General features: G+C 38.7%; 1 protein-coding gene across 2 annotated transcripts in view; it reads right to left on the bottom strand.

The window, feature by feature from the left end:
* Positions 1–12,164, bottom strand: part of adcy2a (adenylate cyclase 2a) — a 58,938-nt gene that overhangs the window by 2,232 nt on the left and 44,542 nt on the right. For both annotated transcript variants that reach the window (XM_080472429.1, XM_080472428.1), the window contains exons 19-24: positions 7,675–7,759; positions 4,638–4,796; positions 3,401–3,547; positions 3,073–3,183; positions 2,790–2,904; positions 1,579–1,703 (exon numbers count right to left, since the gene is read on the bottom strand). In XM_080472429.1, the coding sequence (XP_080328555.1) occupies positions 1,579–1,703; positions 2,790–2,904; positions 3,073–3,183; positions 3,401–3,547; positions 4,638–4,796; positions 7,675–7,759 (742 nt within the window). The remainder of the gene's footprint in view (positions 1–1,578; positions 1,704–2,789; positions 2,905–3,072; positions 3,184–3,400; positions 3,548–4,637; positions 4,797–7,674; positions 7,760–12,164) is intronic.

Raw genomic sequence — 12,164 nt, forward strand, 5'->3', positions numbered from 1 at the left:
AAGTCAAATCTATAAAAAAAAAAAAAAAAAAAAAAAAAAAGCCAGAGAGAGAAGAAGAAAATTGGAGGAAATGATGTAGCAGTTTCTCTTCTTTTTGACAGTCCCTGAAAAGTTTTATTATCTTTAGCCTAAATCTGTTGAGGAGCCGTTCCTTTTGGGCCACATTTAGTTTGTGCTACCAGTCACTGTAGTCGTAAAACAGGTTTATTTATTGTACACTAGCAGCATTCTGTTGACATACAGTGACATCTAGTGGTCCCAGGTGGTATGCATCAAGAAAAGTTGATATATGAGTAGCTTCATAATATAAGTCCAATAACCAGCCAAGCAATTACAAAACGTGGGACAGTGGGAGGCGAATTGTCATGCAAAAACAGTTTTTTATTATGCAGATGCTGTGCGTAGTCAAGCGCCAGCTGTCACTATAACCACTGATTACTGAACTTATAATACGACAAGGTTGATGTTCAGCGAGGGAGTTGGAGACGGGATACCCCAATACAAACTTAACTAATATAATAAAAGAAAGTAAATGAGTACAAAGCGTTTCAGTTATTCAATTACATGTGTCAATAAACCCACAAAACTGGATAAAGATATGCTCTGACCCAAAATCCATACCCGTTTTTTACAGATACACACACACAAATAAGCCCTCACAATTATTCAGGTTTGTGGGATTTTTTTGCCTCATAGAGCTTTTCACAACTGACTTTATTCAATAACATCAGGGGTGTATTTACTGAGATTAACTATTTCTCAGAAACCCAGGAGTCCATTGTTGGGTCTCTTAATGGAACCAAGTGATTTTTAACAGAATTATTATCTCATGGGATTGTTCTGTCGCCACAAGTCTCCTTTTAATTAAAGGCCTATTTACAAAAGCATTAGGTAACCAGAATTGTTGCATCAGCTCTTACAAGAGAAGGTACCTTTTTTTAACTGTTCATTAATACAGTCAGTGTTCCCCTATTCATCTGGGGTCTACATGAGCCTTATAATGATTATTTATGTAAGCAATTGTAACTGCCTATTGAAACAGCCCGTACAGCTTGCCAAGCATTCACCATCATCAAGCCATTTGGCCTATTTAGTCTACGTTTACACCTACCCCTGTTTTTACAAAAACGGATATTTCCCCCTCTACAATTACAAAATTCTTTATTGACAAGGGCCCGCATATACGCCTGGTTCAGAGCTACTATGAACATGTCAAACCTGTAGGGGGCAGTGTAACGGGAATCATGAAGCCATGATAGCCAAACAGAATCACAAAAAACACAACATCAAGAATTGTGACATAGATTTCCGCCTAACCGCCTTTAGATTCAAACGGAGACACAGAGTTTTTCCAAATCGCCACTGTGGCCGGAGTTTTCAGGAATCATCATTTGTGGAGACTCGTACCTGCGTTTATGTATAGATACAAGCGCAGTAATATATATTACAGCATTGTAAATACCCGATTACGTTTAATTATGGCCTCAGAGTCACCATGTGGTATGTTATTGAATCGTGGAGTCACACAGAATAATATGCTACGTAGGCAAAACCTGTCGAGGATTTTCATGAAAATACCTGGATTTTCCCCAGGACTCCAGTGCTGTCCATTCTGCTGGCTACATTCACTGTGTTTCCCCAGATATCATATTGTGGTTTCTGGGCCCCGATGACTCCAGCTATCACTGGACCATGGTTAATACCTGACAAAGAAAGAAGTCATTAGGAAGCATTTCAGACTCTGCTGCGGTTGCAAGGGAATGTGTTTATCTCCTCACAGGGCAATTCCATTATCTTGCTGACAAAATGTCTCTATTTGGTGCAGTATTAGGTAAAATAGAGGCTTTGTAGTTTTAATTAGAGCGTAATCTCATCTTAAACCTTTCCGCAAAAACATTTTACTTGAATTTGATAGGGAATACTTGATTTTTTATTTTTATTTTTTTCATGTTGCTGATTAATTATTGACTGCACCTCAAAAAGGCCTTCAGCAGGAAAACCTGGTGCTCTCAGCATAAACAAAGCTTTTCACAAGATTTCATCAGAACATGAGCTGAAGTGGAAGCTAAATGGAGCTGAACCCTTAATCCCTCAGCACTCTCAGCACCCTCGCTAAGCAGGCTCCGGAGCTTTTTACAGCCCTGACATGCCACGGGGCCTCTCTTCACCCGCACATGACTCAGCCTCCAGATTGTCTGAGATGGCTGTGTTGTACAGGCGAGCAGGAAGCACACAGGCATAAATTCACTGGTTCTGTTCAGTCCCCAGTGGGTGGAGACTTGTATCCTTTACTGATGGAGCATTTTAGGCCCCGTCTGGAAGCAGCGGGGTTGTACAGTCACACACGGGCACGCTGCTGAGTTAATGGAGCGTCCCATGCTGAGATCTTCACAGCCAGGTTGAAGGTATCGAACTCTGACTCTCACCACACGCTGGCAGCTGGGACCTGCCTGCTTTCCTACCTCTGTTATCTACATGCTTACTGATATTTTCCTGGTATTCAGACCACTCTGTTTAGATAATGACTCCCACAGAAAAATACAGACTCCAGCAAAAGAGAAGGTTTGAATGACTAGGGTCTACACGCTGTGGTTTTTCATTGCTTCTTTAATAGTGGGCCTTACTCACTATTCTCATAGAGGGGTCTGTCAAAGCATAGGGGTAGAAAAATTAATGTGTAGTGCAATCATATTGAGAAATAGAATTAATGCAAAAACACAACACAGTATATAATGTAATCTTCTATATTGCACTTGCATTACAAATGGCAGCAGTGCTATATAACTCACCAACTCTGAGTTTGAAGTCATTAAATGAGTGCTTGTTGATGACGTCCAACTTTCCCACCAAGGCAAACGCAAACTCCACCATAGTACCTATATGCATGTACTGTCTGTCATGTTCCTGCAGGAGCACAAGCATAATAATTAAATCATGTGAAATGATGGATAATGGATGTCTTAACAAGAAGTGTGTGTCCGTGTGTGTGTGTGTGTGTGTGTGTGTGTGTGTGTGTGTGTGTGTGTGTGTGTGTGTTTGTGTGTGTGTGTGTGTGTGTGTGTGTGTGTGTACCTGCAATGTGTACTCTGGCCCAGGTGATGCGTTGAGCCCTGTGGCTGCCATGTAAGTGCTTCCAATGGTCTTAATCTTTTCCACGCCACTGAATTTAGGTTTGGAAAGCAACTGAACATAGAAACAAAAACAAAACTCACACAGTGATTATAAAAAAACATGCACAGCTACTTTCTGCTTTTAGGCCACTGTCCTTTTTGTCAAGGCCTTTTAGAATATTCAAATATCAAGAGAGGACTTTGGGGTTTGCATGAAACCAAACATCTTATCTCATTTTAATCAAAAAGGAATCAATAACTAAGTAGTTAAGTAATTAAAAGACACACACCTCATCAAAGTCAGCGATGATTTCGTTGAGGAGCCTGAGGCACTCTAATCCTTCTTTGTTCACGTCAGACTCGGTGTAGAACTCTTTAAAGTCCGGGATGGAGGCAAACATGACACAAACCAGGTCATACGACTGGTGGTAGAGATCCTGCATGATACAAAGCAGCAGTGAACACAATACAGATGTTAGCTGAGACACCCCCAAAGCAAGCAAATGGAATAATCAGCTAAAACGTGAGCAACCACAGATTTTAAACAGATGAAGTACAGAGGACTCATTTCTAATGGATTCATGTTACATCTTGATTTCATTGGGAGGTTCTTTTGTGTCCATTTAGGATTATAAATGGCACTGAAAATCAGTTCTTAGTCAGACAAGAAAAAAGGATGTGACACAAGTGATAAAACAAACAGACAAATGAAGCAAGGCAAAGGAGGCTTCCGAGTCCCTTAGAAATCCATTAAAGCTGCTTCTTGTTCCTGGATGCTGTTCAAGAGAAGAAAAAGTTGTTTGCTGACTGGTAATACGGAGTCTTTCTATCACACGTGAGACTCCCTTTTAGACACACACACACACACACACACACACACACACACACACACACACACACACACACACACACACACACACACACACACACACACACACACACACACACACACACAGGCATTTCTAAAAGACCCCATCTCTTTATTCGCTTCAGATATGAAGCCTGACCCTTTAAAAGTGGTGAAAAGTATTCCGAGGATACAGCCAGAATGATTTCAGAATTGTGTTTACAGGAAGTAAAAAAACATTCCTTCTCTGTCTCCTAATGTTTCGCCACCATAACAGAAAATGATTGTCACCTATACCACATTACACAAGCCAATTTTCATTTGAAGAGTTTTCTTATAAAGTACAGCTGAGCTAAAGTATTGCAGTTAACAGTTTTTAAAGAGAATGGAATGCTTTTGCTGTGACACACTTTAGATACTTGTATAACTCACGGAGTCTGCTAAACACGATGCATTCACACATTTAACAGTTTCTATATAAACCACTAAATCAAGCATGAGGTACAGCACTGCTGCGCCACGTCACTGAAGAGAAAGGATGTAATGGATCTTGGCGAACAGCCGCAGGTACTGAAATATTTCTTTGCCAGCACATTGTATCCGCTCCACATCCATTTGTCTGAACATGATTTCACATTCAAATTTTATGCACTCATTAAAAGAAAACATTCATTCCGAACCTCATTTTTCCAGTTGCGTGCCAGGAAGTGTTCTGCAACGTGCGCAGGTAGGACGTTCTCCAGTAGGACACGGTTAAGGTTCTCCATGGTTTCAATCTCCTCACACTCCTTCTTGAACTTGTTCTTCCAGAGAAAGTCTAACCTACAGTAATATTCATTCTGTTACAAGAGGACACAGAGGTGAAGAGACTGAAGGTACAGCTGTACAGCTTTGCTTTCCAAGTCACAAAGAGAAGAAGAAACAGTCACAAATATGGAAAACACAGAGACGATAAAACAACTGTGGTACTATTCTCATACATTTGAGAATTAATTGTCACTGTGTGATTTTAGTTTTCAAATTGTGGGGTGAGATATATTTTTTTTCTTTGACAGATTTTTTGTTTTACATGTTTAAAAAAGAAAACAGAAAGATATCAATGATGGTGAAGAAATATATATATTTATATATATATATATATATATATATATACTTTAATTCCATTTTGAGAATAGGCTGTATTGTAAGTGTAATTAATATGACTTAACAGATATTTCAAATCAAAAGTAAATACGTAGCACAGTATGAGTTATGCTTTTTCACCTAAGGATCCCAAAAACTGTCAACAATGATTCATCATTTGAAAAACTGTAGAAATCAATCAACCAAAAATTACACATTCAAGCTCAGAATTCAAGCTCAAGTTTGTAGATGCAGCAAAAATAACAAACCGGAATCATCATCCAGGAAAACGTATTACAGGATGTTCTTGTAAATTAATGTTAAGTATCTGGCTGAATAGAATTACATGCGACAACAGACAAGTGATGCAATGTATTGACTGATATGAACCATGTGACATTTCATTTTGTTTCTACATGTACCTGCCTCGCAGCTCAGGAGCTCAACTCAATTCTCAACTCCTGTTCCTGAGCTGCGCAGTGTGATCAGATTTGATAAAAAAGAATTAAACAACCAAACCAAAACATGGTTGTGAAATCATCAGGCGGAGGCACTGATATGACTGGATATTGCAAACTTAACTTCGGGTTACAACAAGAAATAAAAACAGTGGGGAGGTGCAAAGACGGAGCGGAAAATAATGAAAAGATTCAGTTGTTTGCCTGCATGGTTAGTTGCACATGGAGCACATTTATTGAGCAGGGAGCTAAAGCAATCTGTCTTCTGCAAAACCATTTATTATCCACTCAGTCTTAATCTGTTGCCACTTGTGGTGCTGAACCAAAATCCAGCAGCAATTGTTCTCAATATTTGTGTGAAGTACAGATCCTTCCCAACACAATTTACATGATGTTTGCACAGTGTGTTATGGGGTGAAATAATATAACCGTTCTATCTATTTATATCATATTAAAAACTGCAAAGAGCAAGTTAAGTGTGCTGTGATGTCGAGTGAGTGTCCTCATCATGTCATAATGACATGAAATTAAGCAGTTTATGCCTCCAGTTTAGGTTCGCGATATATAAAGACACTTTACGACTCAAAAGCTCAAAAGAGAAAGAATAGAATTTAATAAATGTATAATATATGAACGTTTCACATTTATTCGACAAAAAAAACCTCTCTTCTATTGTTTATCTTTTTTTTATTTGAAGTTTTAGCTTCACACATTGTTGTCGACACATTTCCTAGATGTGAAGCACCAAGTGTACCGGCATTTCATTATATGAATAATAATTGGAAACAATATGCACGTTTAATTATGGGGGAAATTAGCGTACCCATAGAATTCAAATGATTTTGGTTGCATTTTTATTTCCACGGTGAACACCAGTGTGCAGGAGCAGTGCTCTTGGTCCACGTCTCATCATAGTTAATTAATCATGAAGGCTTTTACACTTTGACCATCTGTCAGATACAATTTTAAGTGATGCAGTTAAAATATCAGATTTCCCATATGTTTTAGAGTGGTATCACAAACGTTTTTTAAAATCTGTATTTTGGCCTAAAAACGGCCTAAAAACAACTGCTTCACTAACCTTGCACCCCTGCTCATAAATGACCAGAGTAAAGAGTCTCCAGGATGAACCAGTTCCCTGTGTTGCCCTGTTATCTATTGACTAGTAAATGTCAGAGTACACCTGAGTAACTGCAGACTTGCTGATGTAAATCCCCACTGTGACTTACAAAAGGAGGCGACAGAAGGAGATCTCTCGAGCAGAAAAGATTCATGGATTGATTTTCAAACCAACACGATGAATGGCAGCTGAGACATTTGCATAAGCATCTCATATAAGACGGTGTTTACATTTATACATTTCTATTGGATAAATATAAAGCAAGCTTTCAGTGGCAGAGTACCTAACATAGCCATCATTTAGATCATATCTATCACACAGATAATGGCATGTTACAGATTGTACAAAGGAGAAAATAGGATTAAAAGAACCATGGGACTTAACATAAGGGTATATCTAAAAAGAATTTGATTATCAATGAAAAGTTTTGTCTGGAAATTTTACTCTCATGCATTAAAATAAAAGGTAATAAAAGCTTCAAACATGGGTAAAAAATATACCCACAAAAAAAAAAAAAGAAATCTGGAAAATACATCTGTTCCTTCAATTAATTATTCTAATAGATAGTGTTCATTATTTTTACTTTGTCTTGTAAATGATTAAAAAAAAGATTGAAACATTTCAGTTGATTTCACTGTTTGAATTAAATCATTGGCAAAAATCAAGTTTTCATTGTGTTTAAATTTTATGAGGTGTCCCTGAAAAAATAAGTTTTTGCTTCACACAGTGTTGTCTATTAGCCTGAGAAGTGTATCCACATGTGGAGGATATAAAGAAACAGTTATTATAAGGTGAAATTGTGAAGGAAATGAGAGACAACAAATAAACAGCCTTTGGATCAAAAGGGCACAGCACTTAATAAAATAGAAGAGAAAATGTGGAATACAGTATAATAGTGATATAGTGAAAGGAAATGGCACAAAGTTGCAACCTATTCTTCTTTCTGAGCTGTGGAGATGAAATCTGCTGCGGAGGACAGACGATAACGTCACTCAAACTATTACGGCACTGACTTACCTGTCTGGCAAGCACAAGCAGGGTGATGAAGAAGATAAAAAGGGAGATAGAGCCCATAGTCTTCAGGTCTTTGAGAACTCCTGGTCTTGAAGGGTAGGTGGGAGAAAAAGGAAGAAAATGCAACGTGTAAGATGAGAAATAGATCAGGCTAGAGAGAACAGAGGAGCAACATAGTGGGTGATAAGCAAAAGACAGAGAGGAATTAATTAAAAATTCAGATTGCAATCAGTAGTGACATATGTCACACGATTGGTTAGCAGACCATTTTATTTCAGGCTGTCACTCTGTCCAGACCGTCGCTTCTGCTCTGCTGTGACAAGAGCTTGTTTACTATGCGAGTTTAAGTGGTTGAACTTTGCTGCCAGTGTGCATTTATGAGAAATATGTCCAAAGAACCAACCACAAAGATTCAGCACTGTAAACATATTTGATACTTGAGTACCAGGCTACCTCACTACAGCTATTCACTGTGCATGTTCCAATCGCATGTTTTTCCACAACACACACTGCATGCAAGTAGATGTTAAGGGAGGGAAAAGATTTAAATGTACCAATTATATAGTTAAAACCAACAAAGAGACAGGTTTCTCTTCATGGCAGCAAAGTGTGGCCATCCTTAATTAAGTTCTGCATGTGTGATTAGACTCACACAGGACTATTGCGTCCTAATTTGAGTAAGCACATTTTGCATATTAATGGCCTCTTATCTAGGGCAGAGCTCAGCAGATGAGTGAGAAAACAGTCTGCAAGTTCTGCACTCGCCTGCTCCACCTAATCGAGCGTCGGCAAGAACAAGCAGCCACATCTGAACAGCTTTAATACAGGACTCTTAACACGAAGCCTGGAGCCAGTGAAATGGCAAATATGGTGAAATGTTCAGTCTATTAAAACAGCTCAAGCTTTCAAGTTACAAGTTGCTCTGAAAAATCCATGTTTTAGATGACAGGTAGTTGGTAGTAACGCGACATTTACTGGGACATTTCCACAAAATCCACATTATCTCACTTCATTGGCTTTGGACAGGAAACTAAAAAGACAGAACGCTACCTTCCTCTACTCGATCTCACACAGATTATGATCATTAAGTGACACTTTTTTTTTTTTTTTAAATCATTCACATACTTTGAATGAAAGTGACTAACGCTGTGGGCTCTGCCAACAACTTTTTTGGGGGACATTTCGATGAAAAGGCTTTTATTTGTATAAAGAGCTTCCAGGTATGAATCAAGGAGACTCCACATTTTTCTAATTAAACCACAATGGATGTTGCCATAATGTCCAAGGACTTATTCAATCATTCACCATCTCTGGAAGAGCTCCAGGATTTATCTATTCATGATGTCATTTTGCATTCTGTTTTAGTTGTTTCGTTCAGACACGAGACCAGAATAATCAGAAATATCCACAGGTGCTTGAGGGGGAGAGGTTGGGGGAAGTAAAATTTTTCGAAAAAGGAAATACCTGTCCAATCCATGAAAGTGCACTTTGCTTCTGTGCTCAGTCTCTTTCCCAATCACAAGCGACTGTGGAGCTCAGCTCGCAAACTTTCAGGAGTACCAGTGATTGTCGGAAGGCAGATGGATTGACAGGTTGAACAATGTGATTGTGATGTTTCAACACTTGTGCGTCTTTTACCTCAGAGAGGTAGCAAAACATTACATATCCTCTTCCTAGCTTCCTTTTGTCTGCTTCTACCCGTGGGAAGCAGAATTCAGTGTTGGATTGTTCACCCATTAATAGAGAATGTGAGCTGGGTTTACACTGCTTAGTTTTACACTACTGAGGATGTGTTGCGATAGTAATCCATCTTTTCGATATCCCTGGCACATACTGCATGTAAAGCAGTCACATACGCTCTTGTGCCCAGTTGCTTTGAAGGGACCCCAAGCCAATGAAGACAATCTCTTCAGCAAGTCTTGGGAAGAGCATGAGGCTTGGTAGACCTCTAATGGGAAGTGACCAGGGGGGCATCGAAATCAAGGGGCTGTTCCACCTTAACTGGATCCCCTCAACAGGCACTACTTTGCGTTTCTCCCAGATGGTTGAGTGCAGATGGACATCCTTATCATGGGAGATGACCAGGCCTGTGATACCAAGAGCAATATCACGCAGAGGATGGATAGGTCTGGAAAGAAATTGTCCAAAAACCATCACGCAAAAGGAATGCAGCACAATGTGTAAGCAGCTCTCAGAATGGTGAGCGGGACACACGCGATACATCCACCAGAAAAGTCCAACATTGGGGTCGTATTGCATTTCCCACACAGTGTGAGCGAACAGAGAGCCACTTGGCAATGTGTGAAACAGAATATAGATTATTGAAACAGCATGGGCGGTGATGGAGCCGCAGATCCAGATGGAGCATAGAGCATCGATCACAAACTGTTACATCAAAACACCACCGAGACATGACAAGTCACTGCACTTAAGTCACTGTGTACTCCAACATTTGCTTCATTAACTATAAAGATATTTTTCATTTAACAATAAAAAAAAACAAGACCATCTTATAATATGTATAAATCAGTTTTTACCTTCAGTGGAAGTAGAAATCTAAACTCTTTTACATTTTAGCCTCAGAAGCGCTTAGATTATTTTATGCATAGTTACAGTGCACAGTATCTCAATTGGTGTCATCTTGGTAGCAGTGATATAACTCCACTATCAGGAGGCTCTTACTAGAAAACTGCTCTGAATTTGTGCTGATGTTCATAAGATTTCAGTCAATATTAAGCCTGAAAAAATATCTGAAAGTGGTGGCACATGTCCTCATCTAAGAAAGAGTATTAGAGCCACTGAATAAAAAAAAAATATCGGAGGTAAATAAAAAATCCTTATGCACTTCGAGAAAAAAGTCAATTTTTTATTTATTTATTTATTTTTAAATACAAACTGATAAGGTCCGTTTCCATTGGTCCATCCCTCATAATTTGTCCATGCATGCCGAAATAATCACATTAAATCACATAATTCTGACCATTTAGGGTTGCTTTCTGAGTCTGAACATCTTATTTTACACCGGATTTTCTTGTTTAAATAATATTAATAATACATTTTAGAAATAGTCTATGAGCACCCTGCAGGGATCGATGTCCCTCGTACTCCTTAAGAAGTCAGTGTGGAGCAACAAAGAGCTGCAGGCTGCAGAGTCTCTTCAAAGTCCTGGTACTGATGATAACTGCACAGTGTTTATGAGCTAAAGCTTATTCTGAAGCATAGTTTCACCAGTTCGTTAAACTGCCTGCAATGCATTTTGTGGAAGCAGCCAATGTGCTGGCTATGTACACTTGGTTTTCAAAGTGCATGATGGAGAAAAAGAATCTCAACAATCATTTTTGACTTTTTTTCTCAAAGGCATGAGGATTTTTTTTAACCTCCAAATGTTTCAATGATCCTAATACTCTTTAGGTTTATAGGTTTAAGAATGTGGAGTTTATTTAATTGTGCTTACTTATTTACATGAGGTGAACGGGTAAGGGGTGCAAAAACATACATACGTACATACTAATTAAATCACGTCTCCTTTTGCAAAAATTAGACATCTATTTAACATTAATAATTGTTTTACCATCAGACATCAATGCGCAAAAAAATAATCTGAGTTTTGGCATCTCAAACTGCTGGATAAGTGTGTTAAAACCACTGAGGTCAGAGTAAGCAACTTGTACTTGACTATGAACTGTATAATCTCACAGGGTGTGCCAATTATTGAGATTGTAATGTCTCTTCGTTTCCTCAACGTAAGCTCAACGACACACCAAACTACTGTTTTCAGTCACACAGAACCATCTCCAGAGACTAATCTCAGATAATCACTCGATGTTTTATAATGAGTCGGGTTGTACGGGTTATTGAAAACATTAATTACAGTTTGTGTCAGAAGTAGTCAATTTACTTGTCAGGCAATAGAGGCAGGTTGGAACCAACTTCACAAATTCTCAGTCCATTCACTTACAATTACCATCCCAAAACAATAACAGTCATATGCAGGATTCATCAGCAAATCAAAATCGAGGTTAGTAAACTCACCAGCACAGATGAAAAGCCGTACACGCTAATTTCGTGTTTACAGAGAAGTTGAAAACCAACACAATAAGCTGAAAGTTCTACACCTTCAAATCGCTGCAACCGAGAAAAAATAATTGATGAATAAAGCTTTCCCAAATAATGAAAAATAATAAATCCATTTCATGAATGATGGTTTAATCCTATCAGACACACACAGGAAAATCAACTGAACTCCAAACTTCCCATCAAAATCTTGTCAACTCAAACACACGCATGCACGCATACACACACAGAGTAAATAACTTCTTAAAAGCTAAGAAAGAGGACTGAAAGTGACTTCTTTCAGACTGAACAACCAAAGCCCGGGAGAAATAAATGAACAGGGAAAAATACTGCACCCACACGTTACAGAACAGAGATAGAACAGCAAATGCTTATCTCTTTGTTAAAAACTTCACTCTATGTGGCTCCTCTAACAAAAA

Source organism: Lipophrys pholis (assembly GCF_963383615.2).
Source record: "Lipophrys pholis genome assembly, chromosome: 9".
Taxonomy (NCBI): domain Eukaryota; kingdom Metazoa; phylum Chordata; class Actinopteri; order Blenniiformes; family Blenniidae; genus Lipophrys; species Lipophrys pholis.